The sequence below is a fragment of the Castor canadensis genome, chromosome 9 (assembly GCF_047511655.1).
Source record: "Castor canadensis chromosome 9, mCasCan1.hap1v2, whole genome shotgun sequence".
In the NCBI taxonomy this organism is placed as follows: Eukaryota; Metazoa; Chordata; class Mammalia; order Rodentia; family Castoridae; genus Castor; species Castor canadensis.
The window spans coordinates 83,063,443-83,079,176 of NC_133394.1; the positions used below are offsets into that span (position 1 = coordinate 83,063,443).

At 35.8% G+C, this 15,734-nt stretch overlaps 1 protein-coding gene across 9 annotated transcripts in view; it reads right to left on the reverse strand.

The window, feature by feature from the left end:
* Arhgap24 (Rho GTPase activating protein 24) overlaps positions 1 to 15,734 on the reverse strand; it is a 473,771-nt gene that overhangs the window by 41,805 nt on the left and 416,232 nt on the right. For all 9 annotated transcript variants that reach the window (XM_074041831.1, XM_074041829.1, XM_074041830.1 and 6 more), the window contains one exon: positions 2,885 to 3,092. In XM_074041831.1, coding sequence (XP_073897932.1) covers positions 2,885 to 3,092 — 208 coding nt within the window. The remainder of the gene's footprint in view (positions 1 to 2,884; positions 3,093 to 15,734) is intronic.

Sequence of the window (15,734 nt, forward strand, 5' to 3'; positions counted from 1 at the left end):
GACACGGAAGGACTTCAGTGGCCAAGCTGCCTAAATATTGCAAGTAGTCCTGAGGGATGAAGCTGTGTTTACACCCAGATGAAAATCGGGCTTATTTCAACTTACAATGAAAGTGACAGTTTGGGCAGCTCAGGCTCCTCTTCTATTGTACAATCTACCCTGTGCATGCATGCATTTGCAATGGATTTTCTTTTGGCTCTTAGAACTTGGAAGACCTGACAAACTGAAACCAGCCAACATGAAGTTTCAGCTATGCTTAAGCAATACATAATAAGGTATTTGGTGTTTTTAAAAAATACTATTGATATCATTATACATATTACAATGTGATTTAAGTTTAAAATATGATAATATCAAATTTTGAGAAAGATGCACAGAAGTGGACCCTTCCATGTTTTCTGATTGGAATACAAAATGGCACAACTTTTCATATAAAGTTAAATATATATTTAATGTATAATTCAGCAATCCTGTTCCTAAAAACATATGTTTACCTCCTCCCGCCACAAAAAAGAAACAAACCTAGACAATGTATTTGGAGGCCATTCACAAAATGACCAATGCAAATATGAAGATTTTCTAAGCTCACTAGGAATCAGTGAAAAAAATGAAAATCAAATTAAAACAATGGTGATATCTCACTTTAGGCTTATCAAGTCAACTAACTTCAAAAGTCTGAAAGTATCAATTGCTGGTGAAAATAAGGCAAAGTGAGATTCTTCTATTGTTCACAGAGATGTGAATTAGTTCAATTACTTGGGAGAGTAATTTGCCAATGCCTAGTATACTCAAAGATGTTATTATCATTCTATCAGTTTAGGCATCCACCATAAAAAAGTCTTTTATGTGCATTTGCCAGAAATGGTATAAAGGATATTTGCTGCAAGACTGCCACAATAGTAAAAATTATAAAAGTAATTAGCGTATTACAGGCAACTAGTTTAAGTAACTGAGTAATTCATAAGCAGAATGCTATATAAGCAGTAAAATGGATGAACAGGAAGTTTCTGTGTCAATATGGATGCATATAAAAACCTTTATAATAAAAGAGAGATGCCAATTGTGAAAGAAAAGTGTAATAAACATCTTTTTACTTAAGTTTTTCTTCACATATCTGATTTTTTTTCTAGGAATGGAATTTTCTGTTTAGAGGTCTTGAAATAAATTAACAAATAATTTTCAAAAAACTGGAAGAACTTGCACTTTCACCATCAGGGTCTACTTTAACACGTGATAAGGATGATAATTGTTCAGGACTTTATTACTAAGACGTGGTAAAGAAGTATTAAAGGATTTAATGAATATTTCTTGGGTTATTACTGAGCATCCATGATCTCAGTGATGCTTTCTTTGTCCCATGTTTTCAAGAATCTTCTTGCTTCTCTGTTCTATGGAGTTGGATCTACTTATGCGCTAATTCTACACTTTCAAAGATAAAGAATAAATAGTAGCTGCTATGGTCTGAAACCTAAGCATATTAGGAGGTGGGACTTTGGGGAGGTAATTAGATGGTGAAGGCAGTCTCTGGGAATGCAATTAGTGTCAATAAAAGCAATCCCAGAGAGCTGCCTTATCCTTTCCGCCCTCTTAAGATATAAAGAGAAGGTGCCACCTATGAGACATGAGTACTTTACCAGATACATAATTTACTGGTCTCATGATCTTGGACTTTCTAGCTTCTAGAACTGTGAGAAATAAATTTCTGATGCTTATTGTGACCCACCCACTTTAGGGTATTGTCTTACAGCAGCCTGAATGGGCTAAGATGGTAGGCAATTTTCAATTTTTAAGAATCGAGATTGTCATTTTTCTACAAAGTTCAAAATTGAGACTCTTTATTATAATCTAAAAATAAAACATACTCATATGAATGTATAATCCACAACAATATTTACAACAATGTAAAAGTCATAAATAAATATCCAGCAATATTGAAAGGGTTATGAATAACACACCTGTAGAGTGAAATGTTGGCTGTTAAAAATGATGCTTATGGAAGTTGCTACTGAAGAGGTGTTAAGTTAAAATAGAGTAGAATAAAAAGGAATTTTTCAACTTCCTTTTTTTGAGAGGGCAGTACTGGGGTTTGAACTCAGGGCCCTATGCTTGCTAGGCAGGCATTCTACCACTTCAGCCACTCTACCAGTCGTTCAACTTACAATATGGAAAAATTTCTGCTACACAAGATTTAATAATATTAGGAAAAAAAAGATGATTTTCTCTACCAATTTTTTTGAAAAAGGGATAATTCACAAATATTAATAGTGTCTGACTTTCTGAACTGATGGAGTTAAGTATGCTTTATATGTTCTTCTCTAAAACTTCCATTATTTTTCCACTTCACCATGCTGTATTTTGTGTTTCCTTATAAATCTACTCTGGATTAAGGGTGAGCTATATGTTTAAATATATAATGTTTTTATTATTATTAAATAGTTACTTTTAATGACATTGCCAACATTCCAATCTCTACATATCAATTTTTTTACTATCCCTTAACTGAAATAATTACAAAAAAGCAACAAGCATTAGAAGACTATTATTTTACAAGTTCACTTTTTCCAATGCAAATGTTTAATTTAGTTTAAGACCAAAAGAAAATAACAAGTAATAATGATTTAAGGTAGACAAAAAAACATGCCAGAGATGATACCTTAGTATCATATATTTGTGCTTTAATTTAATAAAATAGTAACAGTTATCATTAATAACTACTAATGCTATTAAGTTACTTAGAAAAAGAATCAAAACTGTTTTTGGCCAGATAATTCATCTTCTAAACTTCCACCACAAAACCCAAACTTAGGTCCTCCTAGTTTACTCCATGACTTCAGTTCAGTCTGAGTTTCTAAATGAAAGATGGCCAGTACAACCTTATCTGTACCTGTCAAATGATGGCTTCTCTCCACAGTCAAAGGCATCCTGGAGCTCCTTGACAAGATTAGCCTGGCCTGGCAGTCGAAAGAGACCCTCTTCCTTCAGCCCCCTTTGTCGGATGAAGTCCGCGCACTGCTCCACCAACATGGGAGCCAGACGGTTCCCGTATCTCTTCTCGTAACGGACAGTGTCTTCCAGTTTCTGTCCAAAAATACCTGAAGAAATAACGTGAATTTGAGATATGTAATCTCTCTTATTAGGTTATATGTCATTTTCTTTTTTTAAACTCTATGTAAAGGAAAACAAAAGTTGGAATGCTAGCAGGTATTTGACATTTGGTATTACACATTATTATATAAGCAAATTTATTATATATAATCCTTTAAATGTAAAGGGTTTACATTATGTAGCATGTTTTCCTCTGTATTTTATGTTTAGCTCAAAATGGAAACAGAAATACTGAGTTTGATATATCCACTTGGAAGTAAAAAATAAGATAATAAGATGTAACTCAAGAATTGAGTTCTCTTCCTCTTTCCTCCTACTCTGCCCTGGGTAAGAATTGAATTCAAAAGCTAAGTGTAGAAATCCCAAAGACAATAGTCAAATTTGGCTTTTTTTACAGTTTCATCTTTATATCCAATTTGCATTAATTTGTAATTAAAAGAATAAAATCAAGAAAAGCAAACTTGAATTTTCTTCCACATAAAATACTTCACACAGTATTTGCTCTTTAAAACTTTATAGTATGAGCTGATTTGAAGGGGAAAAATTAAAATAACAAGGCAATGAAGACTGAAAGTGGTGGGGTGGAGTCATGGTGGTTTGCCCCAGCAGAGGATATCTTTTTTTCTATGATTTTATTACCATATAATATTTGTATAGGGGGATATATTGTGATATTTACATATGCAATTACAATATAGCCTAGATTTATCCCCTCCATCATTTTCTTACTTCCATCTCTCCCCCTTCTTAGAATAATTTCAAGAGATTTCATTCTTCTATTTTCATATATGAGCACAAAATATAACCACCATATATAGTCTCATTCCCCCTTTCCTTGTGCTCACCCCCCTCTCACTGGTACCCACTCCAAGGAAAGATTCCTTGCTCTTCACTTTTTAAAAATTAAGTGTATTGATAGTCTAAGAGGGTTTCTATATTGGTACTTCAGGTGTTTATATATTGTGTTTTTATCAAAGTACACATTATTTATTATTTACAATAAACACTATGTGTTGAAATTTTGTAAGACTCTAAAATGTTTGTGAAATTATTTAATAACCATTAGGTTAAGGATTTGATAATAACAACAGATGATTTGAATTTCTGCTTGGAAAATAATTTATGGGTTCAGTAATGTAAAATCATCGCATTCCAAGCAATAAAAACATGCTTCCAGAGACGGTATTCTTAGCTAAGGAGGACATAATAACAAAAGCCAATTCTATACCTGCTATAAAATCTGCACTAATGAAATTCGTATATTCCTTTTAGGAAATAAGGTTGAATGGCCTAATATCAATATCCAAAACAGAATTAAAAATGGCATTTTCTAAGGGCAGTAAAGATCTCAGTAGGCAACAGGTCTATTAAGCTTTGTATGTAGATTTTAAAACAAGCAATTTCTGATAATGGGATGTCAAGCATTATTTAATACTTCAACAGCTATTCACACTCTTATTTTCTCTCAGTATCTCTATTTTAGAAGTTGGAAAATTAAATACTTCTCCCATTTTTCCAGAAGTGAGGTGGCCATCTGGCATAATGATGGCTAAGAAGTTTTGTGAAGCTTTTAGAAAAACTTACTTTTCTATGAAAAAGGAAAGACAAAAAGCTCGAATTGCCAATCACTCCTTTTTCTTGTCTTTCTTTTTATATGAGCCGAGAAGTGGGTAAAACATGGTATCCTTGATTTATGGGTATGGTGTGATGTTCTGATACATGTACACATTGTATAATGTTTAAGTAGATGATTAAGTATCTATTTGCCCAAACACCATTTCTTTATGGTAAAAACATGAAAATAATTTTCTTCTAGTTTTTTGAAATATACAATATATTATCTATCCTTCCTCAATAGCATATCAGAATTTCTTGCTCCTATCTCATTATAACTTAATACTCACTGATCACTTTCTCTCTATCCTTCCCATCTCCCTATCTTCTTTGGGTAGCCATCATTCTGGGTAGTGTCTATGAGATGAACACTTTTAGATTTCTCAGATGTGTAAGATCATGTGATACTTGTCTTTCTGTGTCTTGTTTATTTCATTTAATATAATGATTGCTATTTCCATCCATGTTGTTGTAAAGGACAGGGTTTCATTCTTTGTGGCTGAATAGTGTTCCATTGTATATATGTACTAAATTTTCTTTGTCCATTCAATCAGGCAGTTTCCATTTTTTGGCTATGTGTATAGTATTAGTACTGCAATGTACAGTAATGCACATGCCTTTTCAATATACTGATTTCACTTCCTTTGGATATGTATGCACCCAGTAGAGGGATTGGTGGATTATGTAGTGATTATATTTTTAATTTTTTTAAGGAACTTCCATATGGTTTACCATAATGACTGTACCAATTTACATTCTCACCAATACTGTACAAGGATTCCCTTTTCTCCACATCCATGCCAACACTTGTTATCTTCTGTGTTTTTGAAAAGTCATTTTTACTAGGGTGAGGTGATATCTCATTGTGGTTTTGCTTTGCATTTTGATGATTAGTGATGTTGAGCATTTTTGGATAATTGTACACTTTCTTTTGAGAAATGTCTATTTAAGTCCACTGCCTATTATTAATCAGGTTATTTTAATTACTTTTGTTTGTTGTTTTTGCTACTGAGTTTTCTGAATTCCTTATATATTCTGGATATTAACACCTTGTCAAATGTACAAATTGGAAATATTTTCTCTCATTTTGTGTTTTGTCTCTTAACTCTGTTGATTGTGTCCCTTGCTGTGCAGAAATTTTTAGTCTGACTCAATCCCATTTACCTACTTTTGCTTTTGTTTCCTGTGCTTTTGAAGTATTGTCCCCCCCAAAATGCTTGTCCACTCCAATGTCCTGAAGGGTGTCCCTTATTATTCTTCTAGTAGTGTCATAAATGAAGGTCTTAGGTTTAAGTCTTTAATTCAATTTGAGTTGATTTTGTAACTACTGATGAGAGCTCACAGCACCCATGAAATAGGTACCACCTCTATATTTTACATTTCACACATTTTACACAAGAAGAGCTCCAAGCACAAAAAAGCACGTGACTTGCCCAAGTCACACAGCTAGTAAATGGTGGAGCTAAGACTTTTCATGGCTGTGGGATTTCTGAGATGTTTTGTTTCTATTGCGCAATACTATGGACATTGGCTGAAGCAGCGATGGAGGAAAGACCTGCCACTTACAACTTTCATCCTTCTCATCACACTGGGAGTGGGACAGATTACTCTTCATGTGGATTTCTAATATTCCCAGCCCCATTTATTGAAACAATCATCCTTTCTCCAACCTGTGTTCTGTGACCTTTGTCAAAAGTCAACTGGCTACAGATGTGAGGGTTAACTTTTAGGATCTCTGTGTTGTGTTGGTTTGTGGGTCTGTTTTTATTTCAATACAATGCTATTCTGATCACTAAGGTGCTGTAGTATATTTTGAAGTCAGGTCTTTTTGCTCAAGATTGCAATGGTTGTACAATGTTTTGGGGTTTTTGTTTGTGTTTGTTTCTCTTTTTTTGTGGTTCCATACAAATTTTATGTTTTTTTTTCAGTCCCAGAAGAATGTCATTAATATCACGATAGGGATTGCATTGAATCTGTAAGTTATTTTGATTATGCTGATATTATCATTTTGATAATATTATTTCTTCCAATCCCTAATCATGGGATATCTTTCCTTTTTGTATCTACTTTAATTCCTTTCACCAATGTTTCATAGTTTTCATTGTGAAGATCTTTCAACTCTTCCAAATTTATTTCTAGATATTATATACATTATATATATATATATATATATATATATATATATATGTAATATAATTTGTAACTATTGTAAATTTGGAGACCTATTTCATGTATTGAAATTGGGCCCAATGTAAGTCCTTGTAATAGTCATCTTTTGACCACTGGTTTATGATCACTAGAGAAAGGGTAAAAGATCAACAGAGGTACTGGAACTGAAATAATTGTACCCAATACCAGCAGCACCTTCCTCCAGATAGTTTAAAGTGAGAAAAATAATCCCCTGTGTGCTTAAGCCCTATTAGCCATGCTTTCTGTTAATTGCAGCAACCCATTCATTAGTGATAATGATTCTGGAGATATTCTAGTGTTTAATAACAAGGTTTGAAAATTGGTGATAAATGATATTGACTCTTTTTCTAGAGTTCTTTGAAAACAAATGTGATGCTTATTTGCCTGTAATGTTTTGAAAGAAAATAGCCTTTCAAAGCATTTATAGGTCATTCAAAAAATAATGTGTTGACATTAGAGAATAGATACAATGTATTTGTGATTTTTCACTCTTGATGAATATGTAACAGTCCTCGACAAACCCAGAAGGAATATCTTTTAAATATATTCCAATTTAACTTCTATGTGGGCTACAAATTAGAACACAACTTCTAAACTTAAGTTTATACAATAATGAAAAAGTCTTTATTTTCTTGAAACTCTCAGCATTTCTTTTTTTGCCAACTACTCCAGAGATAATAAAGGAAGGGATGTGTTTTCTTCATATGTGTATTTTGTTTTTCCTTTTTTTCTTTGAACACACAGGTCTGCCTTTATGGCAAAATAAGAATTTGCCTAGAAAGTATAGCAAGAAACTTAAATTTATTTGGTATGTATTACATACTAAGTCCTTGACATATATTCATTCATTTTCATAGGAAATATATGAGGTAGTTGCCATTCTTTCTACTGGCACATGAGGAAATTGGGACTCAGAGAGACTAAATAATTTGTTCAAGGTTGGTTACACAGCACCAAGTGACAGAATGGAAATCCATGTCCAGATTTACTCAGCTAAAAGCCTTTGCTCATTGCTGAATATCAGTCCTTTCCTTTTTTTTTAAATTTTTATTTTATTCATATGTGCATACAATGTTTGGGTCATTTCTCCCCCCTTCCTCTACCCCCTCCCTAACCTCCCCACCCCCTTCCTCTCCCCCCCTACCCCCTCGCTACCTGGCAGAAACTATTTTGCCCTTATCTCTAATTTTGTTGAAGAGAGAGTATAAACAATAAAAGGAAGGAACAAGGGTTTTTGCCAGTTGAGATAAGGATAGCTATACAGGGAGTTGACTCACATTGAATTTCCTGTGCATGTGTGTTACCTTCTAAGTTAATTCTTCTTGAACTAATCTTTTCTCTAGTTCCTGGTCCCCTTCTCCTATTGGCCTCAGTTGCCCCAAAGTATCTGCTTTAGTTTCTCTGCATTGAGGGCAACAAATGCCATCTAGTTTCTTAGGTGTCTTACCTATCCTCATACCTCCCTTGTGTGCTCTTGCTTTATCATGTGATCAAAGTCCAATCCCCTTGTTGTGGTTGCCCTTGATCTAATGTCCGCATATGAGGGAGAACATATGATTTTTGGTCTTTTGGGCCAAGTCCTTTCCTTTTAATTTAACACAATTGTCGTGAACACTCATTTTCTAGTAATATAAAATATTAGTAAATTCTAAAAATGCATATACTTTTTTTATGCTTTAAAAGTGATACTAGCCCAGCTACACTTATGTATGCTAGTCATGGTACCAGCAGTTAATTTGCACATCTCTCATTTAAAGCTCATAGTACCCCAAGAGATAGGTACCACCACTACATTTTACATTTCACTGACTTTACAGAATAAGAACTCCAAGCACAAAAAAGCAAGTGACTTGCCCAAGTCACACAGCTATTAAATGGTGGAGCTAAAGCTTGTTCATGGCTGTAAGATTTCTATTTCTATTGCACAATACTGTGCAGTGTGCACAATGGTTAAAGCAACCATGGAGGAAGAGACCTGTCACTTACAAGTTGGCTGACCTCAAACTCTCTGGGTAGCAGGAAAGGTCAGAACCAAAAAAGAAGGGAAAACCTCTGGTACTTCCTCAAGCATGCTACTAAGGAAACAATGTCCTTCACAGAAAACTAATGCTTGTTTAGCAATATAATAGGTAAGAAAGATACAGCTTGTAGATATTGTGTACATATGACTAGAAACTCCCATGAAAAAATGAAAATCTTCTGCTGTAGACCTGGTCTTGTAAGGAATTAGTAAAAATCTTACAATAGGTGCATTGTGGCATTGGAAACAGAATACACTAAACATCCCTGACTTACCATGGTATGTATTGGTTGGTCTCCTGCATACAAATGTTTTTGTGAGAAAAATTACTGATAGGGAAAAATGTTATTTAAGGAAAACTTTTACTTAAAATTATCTCTGATGGAGCAGTAAAATCTCAAAATTTAAAATTAACACAATTGTCATGTGTTGCTCCTAACTAACAGCCTGGGGAAAGGACACATTGATTAGTAAACTATTAACAAGAATAGTCCCTGTGGAATGAGTCATGCAAACAATCCCTGTTATGCCTATTTAAATTATCAGTGAGTTTTCACACTCTTTGATAATACTGACCGTGGAATATTTGGGTGTTGAGGCCCTTTGTGCTTCCTTCCCCCTGACAGTGCATTGATGGTGCCTTAAAGCATCATCCAGGAGGGAACTTGTCACTGGACTGAGAAAGTTAATCATGCAGGTGAATTGATTAAACATGTGGGAGGGTGTTTCAACTGGAGTGTGTGAGAAGAAATCTAGATATACTGCAGTATGTGTAAGAGTCTCCTTTACGTGTCATTTATATCCCCAGTAGCTAGAGGCAGCCTGTCAAGTCGGTGAATGTAATTAGACAAATATATTCAAATTCTATCCTTCCTAAGAATAAACACACAAGTGCAGGGACAAGCCCTCCAGGACTTACTTGCCCCAAATTACTTTACCTCTTTTCTCCTTGATTCCTAGTTAAGAAGAAGCCTGGCTCCATCTCCCCATTTGCTATCCACTTGCATACTTATTGCATTTTGACTTCTGACCCTTCCCTTCCACCAAAATGACATTTTCCTAACGTCACCAACAACTTCTTAGTTGCCAAGTCATTAAGAGCCACATTTGCTTTCTACTTTTGCCTCACTCCCTTTGAATTTTAGGGTCTCAATCCTTCATCTTGATCTTTCCTGTTTCCATGATCCTCGCCCTCAGAAGCCCCAGTCTCTTTTTTTGAAGATGCAACCTACTATGTCCTTTTCTTAGTTTAATGACTGTCCTCAGCCTTGTTTTTACTTAACTTGATATAATTTCTCTTCTGGACTCCATCTAATCTCACAACATGTCAATTATTCTTGGATTTGTATCTTAATTTGGGCTGTTGATAAGATCTCAGCACTGGATTTCTAGGTGCCAAAGATTTTAACATGGATTATCTCAAAATATTCCCAAATCCCCAATTTTTAAAACAAGCTAAATCATTTTTCTTTAACATCCTTTCTACTTCCTACAACCTTAGTTTTGATTACTGGTAGCAACAGTCCTCCCTCACCATTGATGTGCCATCTGTCAACCTCTAGATTCCTCCTTCCCTGTGCCACTCAATTAACTACTACTTGATCATCTCCAAACTCTCTGTCACTGCATTAGATTGGATAAACAATATCTTGCAGGACTTTTTGAAGAGCAGAGTTTTCAACCCAGGCAAATGCTGTCAACTGGATCATACCATTCTTCTGCTTCATATCTTACCATGACACCAGTAATGGCCTATGTTTTGCAACCAAATTCGTTTTCATGAAATCAAGTCCTCACAATCTGATCTCTACCTCTCTATACACCATTCAATCAACAGATGGTTAGGGAGTACCCACTGAGTACCAAGCACTGCACCACATCCACTCTCAGTTCTGCTGCTTCCTCACAAACATGCTATCAAGTTGTACTAACCCACTGGTTGTTTGCCAAATAGATCATGGTTTATCAGGTCTTCCTGCTTCTGTGGAGTAGACAGGTTCTGCCTTCATGAGTCAGAGTAGGGAACCTTATTTTGCAAGGGTCAACTCATATGTTCTCCTGTGTTATCGTTGACATCTCCTCAACCTCCAGCCCAGATCCAAATCTTCATGTTTCTTTTTTGATTCCTTCACACATCACTTTGTAATTGGTTATTTACATGTCCATTTCTACTGGAGTAGCCCTCAATCATCAAAAGAAGATTGCACTTTTATAATAATTACATTAAATGTATTTAGTTTACATTTATCATTACCATAAATAATATTACATACCAGCAACATACTATACATCTATGGACTTCAGAGAGGTTTCAGTAAATTTCTCAAGGTGTATCAAATACAAGAACCGAAGTGAGATTCACCCCAGGTCTAAAGGGACTCCAAATGTCCCTTATCTGAAATGCTTGGGAGCAGAAGGGCTTCCAATTTCAGGGCTTTTCAGATTTTGGAATATTTAGTTATAATGATTTTCTTAGTAATGGGATCCAAGTCAAAGCATGGCATTCATTTATACATTATACATCTTATATACATAGGTTGAAGACAATTTTCTACAACATTTTAAATAATTTTGTGCATGAAACAAAGGTTTATAGTGTGGGTGGCAGAGTGGCTCAAGTGGTAGAGCACCTGCTTAGCAAGTGTGAGGCCCTGAATTCAAACTCCAGTACCAGAAGAGAAGAAGAAAGAAAGAATAAGAAGAAAAGAAGAAGGAGGAGGAGGAGAAGGAGGAGGAAGAGGAAGAGGAAGAGGAAGAAGAAGGAAGAAGAAGAAGAAGAAGAAGAAGAAGAAGAAGAAGAAGAAGAAGAAGAAGAAGAAGAAGAAGAAGAAGAAGAAGAAGAAGAAAAGGTGCTGTGGAATTTTCCCCTTGTGACATCATGTTGATACTCAAAAAATTTCATATTTGGGATTTGGATTTTCAGATTAGTGATGCTCGACCTGTACTCTATTCTACCATAGGGAAATCCTCTGTCTAATATTAAGGTGAGTGAGATGAAAGTTCTCTGCAAACATTTGTGAAATAAATACATGCCTGAAAACAAACCATTTCACATCTCTAATTAGAGAAAATGAATGAATAATTTTCTTGTAAAATTAAACTCCTCAATAGTTATTAAGTTGTATCATGAATTTCTATAAAATCCCCAAAACAAAAGCTTTGTGGATTTCCTGATGAAAAATCAAATTGAAAAAAAAAAAAAAAAACTTCTAGATTGTTGCTCAAATTCTCTGCTATGAGTTATTACAGAGTTTTCTATCCCTTTTTGTTTATTGAGCACATGCTCAGCACAGAGGGAATTGATTTATTTTCCTTCTGCTGACTGTAGCTTGGCTAGCAGGATAAATCCTAGTATCACCTATAAAAATATTCAATAACATTCACCCTTGGTATATGAACAAATCAAAACAAAAGACATTCATTTTAGTATGGAACTAAGAAACAAAGCCAGCTAAAGCTTACTTCAATTTGTCACCAGCTTTTTAAGTGGCCAAAAAAAAAAAAAAAAGAAAAATGAAAATTTCTACAAGTAGAAACCCTTTAATCCAATTAGCTAAGAGTCACAGCAGTCAGGGAGTAGTGAGTAGAACGTTAACTCTTCTCACACTCAGAATGCTGAAAGCAGAGAAACAGAGACTTGGAAAAATGAAGAAAGTGTTATAAAGTGAGCATGGTGACCTAGTGGCCTAGGTCTCGGATCTGCTGCCATGCTGTACAATTTACATGTATTTCCTTATTCAACACCCACAGACATTCTTCAAGGGTTCTCTCTTCTTCAAACAGAAAAACAAAATCTAAGATGCTAGGTGATCTGTCTTAGGCCACACATCTGCAAAGCAGTGGATGTGACTTACAGCTAAAGGTACAGATGATTTTAAATGACTGATTTGTTAATGCAATTCAGACAGCTTCCACAGGCATGCAGACCACTATCTCAGCATCATATAGGAGAAAATCTGAGGTCACGCTGTTCAGGCGAATCACTGCCTTTTTGTTGAGTCCCTATTCAGCCTTGGGCTAGGATTTCATGAAAAATTTGATATAGTTCTTATCACAGACTAAGAAATTACTATCTATGTTTCTTTAACCTCCAAGAGTTTGTGAATTCATACATTTGTGGCAACTTGTTTACCTTATCTCCAGGAACATGGAGATACCATAAAACTTTGATGTATTAACTAATGATGGACTCATTTATAATGCAGCTTAAAATTATATGATGCATATGTAGTATTTTGTTGGAAAATCCATTTAAGAAATACAATTATCTTACAAAAACACACAATAAATTTTAAAGAAAATGTTGGTCTTATGCACTATCACTATGAAGCCATTCTGTTTTAATTCACTATTGCCTATGGACTAGCAGGAAAAGACAGATAGTAATACTGTACTTCATCAGTTTGCAATCAATCTTGAATCAATGATTAAAAAGATCTATCACTATCCTTCACTCTGGGAGGAAGTAAACAAGTATGTGTGTGTGTTACAAATGTGCCACTTAAGGTGGCTACAGGATACAGTGACCAAGAGGCAGCATACATGAATCTTAAGGGCTATAGAATGAGGAGTATTACTGATGAACAGAGAACACTTGATTAAAAAAAAAAGTGTGAGCCAACAATATTTTGAACAAAGGGCAACATTTGGATGGATGATGGAGGAGAGCACATCATAGCAGAGGAGACAAAGTAACAAAGGCAAAGAGATGGCATGGTACATCTCTTTAGGTGTGCTGAGGGAGAAAGAGTAGATTTAGTCTGGGGAACTAGGAGGCTAGTTCTCTAGGCAATAAATAGTCAGAATAGAAGGTACTGATGATTACACAAGGTAGGGCTTACTCCTACAGGCAATAGGGACTCACAAAAAACGTTTTCACTGTGGAATGCTGTTTGGGAGCATGTTTGGGGAATACAGATTGAGCAATGCTTTACAAAATGGACTGCACTATGTGTTGTAGGAATTTATGAAAAATGGTGGTGGTGAGCAGGGGTGACAATGACTGGTGTCTTAAATAGTCACTGCTGAGGTTAAGTGAGTTGCAGACATAAAGCAATAAAGGCATGAAACCTACAATGATGGACACAGAAAGGGGCTGGAAGGATACATAAGGAAGAACAAAACCATGGTTGTGTGACCACTAAATAGTGCAGAACATGAACAATCACTGGGGAGCTGATGATGACTTACCCCCAATAAAGGGGCAACTCAGGGGCAAAAAGGAAATAAAAAATCCCGAGGTAAAGTCAGAGTTAACATTTTAGTTTAGTTTCCTTAGAATCACAGTAATAAAGGAATCTAGTCTATTATGCCTGTGCCCAAGTGTTCCAGATCCAAACTGCTATACATTCCCATACAATCAAAACATAGCTTATGCTTCTGATATAAGCCTTAAAGAGATAATGAAAATTTATAGTTTCAAAATCAACAGTCAAAAGGTAGATTTTACTCTATCTCTCACCAGAGCACAAATCTAAAACACCACAATCCCCAGCTTCCTGCCCAATAGATGTTTCTTAGTTCCTAGGTTTGCAAAACCACTGGAAAAAACATTTTTGGTGACCTTAATTAGTGCTGGCACAAAGAAGGGGAGATGAAAAGGGCAGGAAAGGACAGAAGAGGTCTGGAAGAAAGGCTCTCTGAGAAGTGAGTATGACCAGGCTTTGGAAACTTTCCCCCAACTCCACCCTTCATTCTGACAGCATTTCTAAAATCCTTAACTCTATGCTGATGACAGTAAAATATACATATTTTAAACGTGGGCCAGGAAAAACAGCTACGTCAGCACTTTTTCCTCCTGGGCTCCTTGCCTCACTTTGCACACTCTACTCACTGCTTTGCTTGAAATGACTTAAGTTGCGCGGAGGAGCAAAGAAACCCACATCCACTTGGGAACACTTGAGTCCCCAGGAGATTTAGAAAAGCATAAAAGACAAGCTCTTCTCAAGGTGGCATGATTTGGAACCAAGGATTGAGAGCGAAGTTCATTCTTTAAGAAGAAACCTTCAATAAAGTGCCAAGCGCCTGCGCTTCCTGCTGCCTGTTGCTGCCATGACTGCTATGTGCAGCGCTGAGCAGTCTGGCAGCAGCAGCTGCGGCAGCTGGGCACCTACATCCCTGAGCCACACTCCTGCATTGCCCCTTATTTCTGGTTCTGATAGAAAGCAGGACACATTTGTGCAAAGGAAACATCTTTTAATTGTCATTGACTCTCATACTGAACCATCCCCAAACTGCTAAGACTTTGCAGAGGAAAAGATACCTCCCCAAGAGGTAACACAGGGAAGCTGTGCCTGCTCCTGTGTTGCCACCTGTCAGCCCATGGGGATTTTCTTCACAGGCACTGCCTTCCTCCTTGGTATTTAGGGAGGAAGAGAGCAAGAAAGGAACAGCAGCTTGTTTCTGGGCATTCTTGCAGCTCTGCTGCACTCCATCCACTACTGTAAGAGGAAAGGAAGGAAAGGTAAAAAATGCCTCTCTTTGGCCTGCAAAGAAGCATTAATAATCTCCAGAACACCTCCTGTTACTGCTAAGGGATACAGGAGCTAGGAGAAAAGGGGAATGTTCTTTAAGCAAATAGTCCTTAAGCGTTTTTCAATTTCTGTCCTGTTAATATCTTTATTGTTGATGTAATTTAACAGTATCCATGAAATCACCACAGAACTATGAAATATTATGCATCTATGAAAATCACACACCTCTTATTTAATTTTCTTTGTGGGTGAAATAGAATACAAGTTAATACCTAAATTCCTTGCTGATTAACATATGACAAGAAAGAGTTTTGAAAGGAATAAGGGTTTCA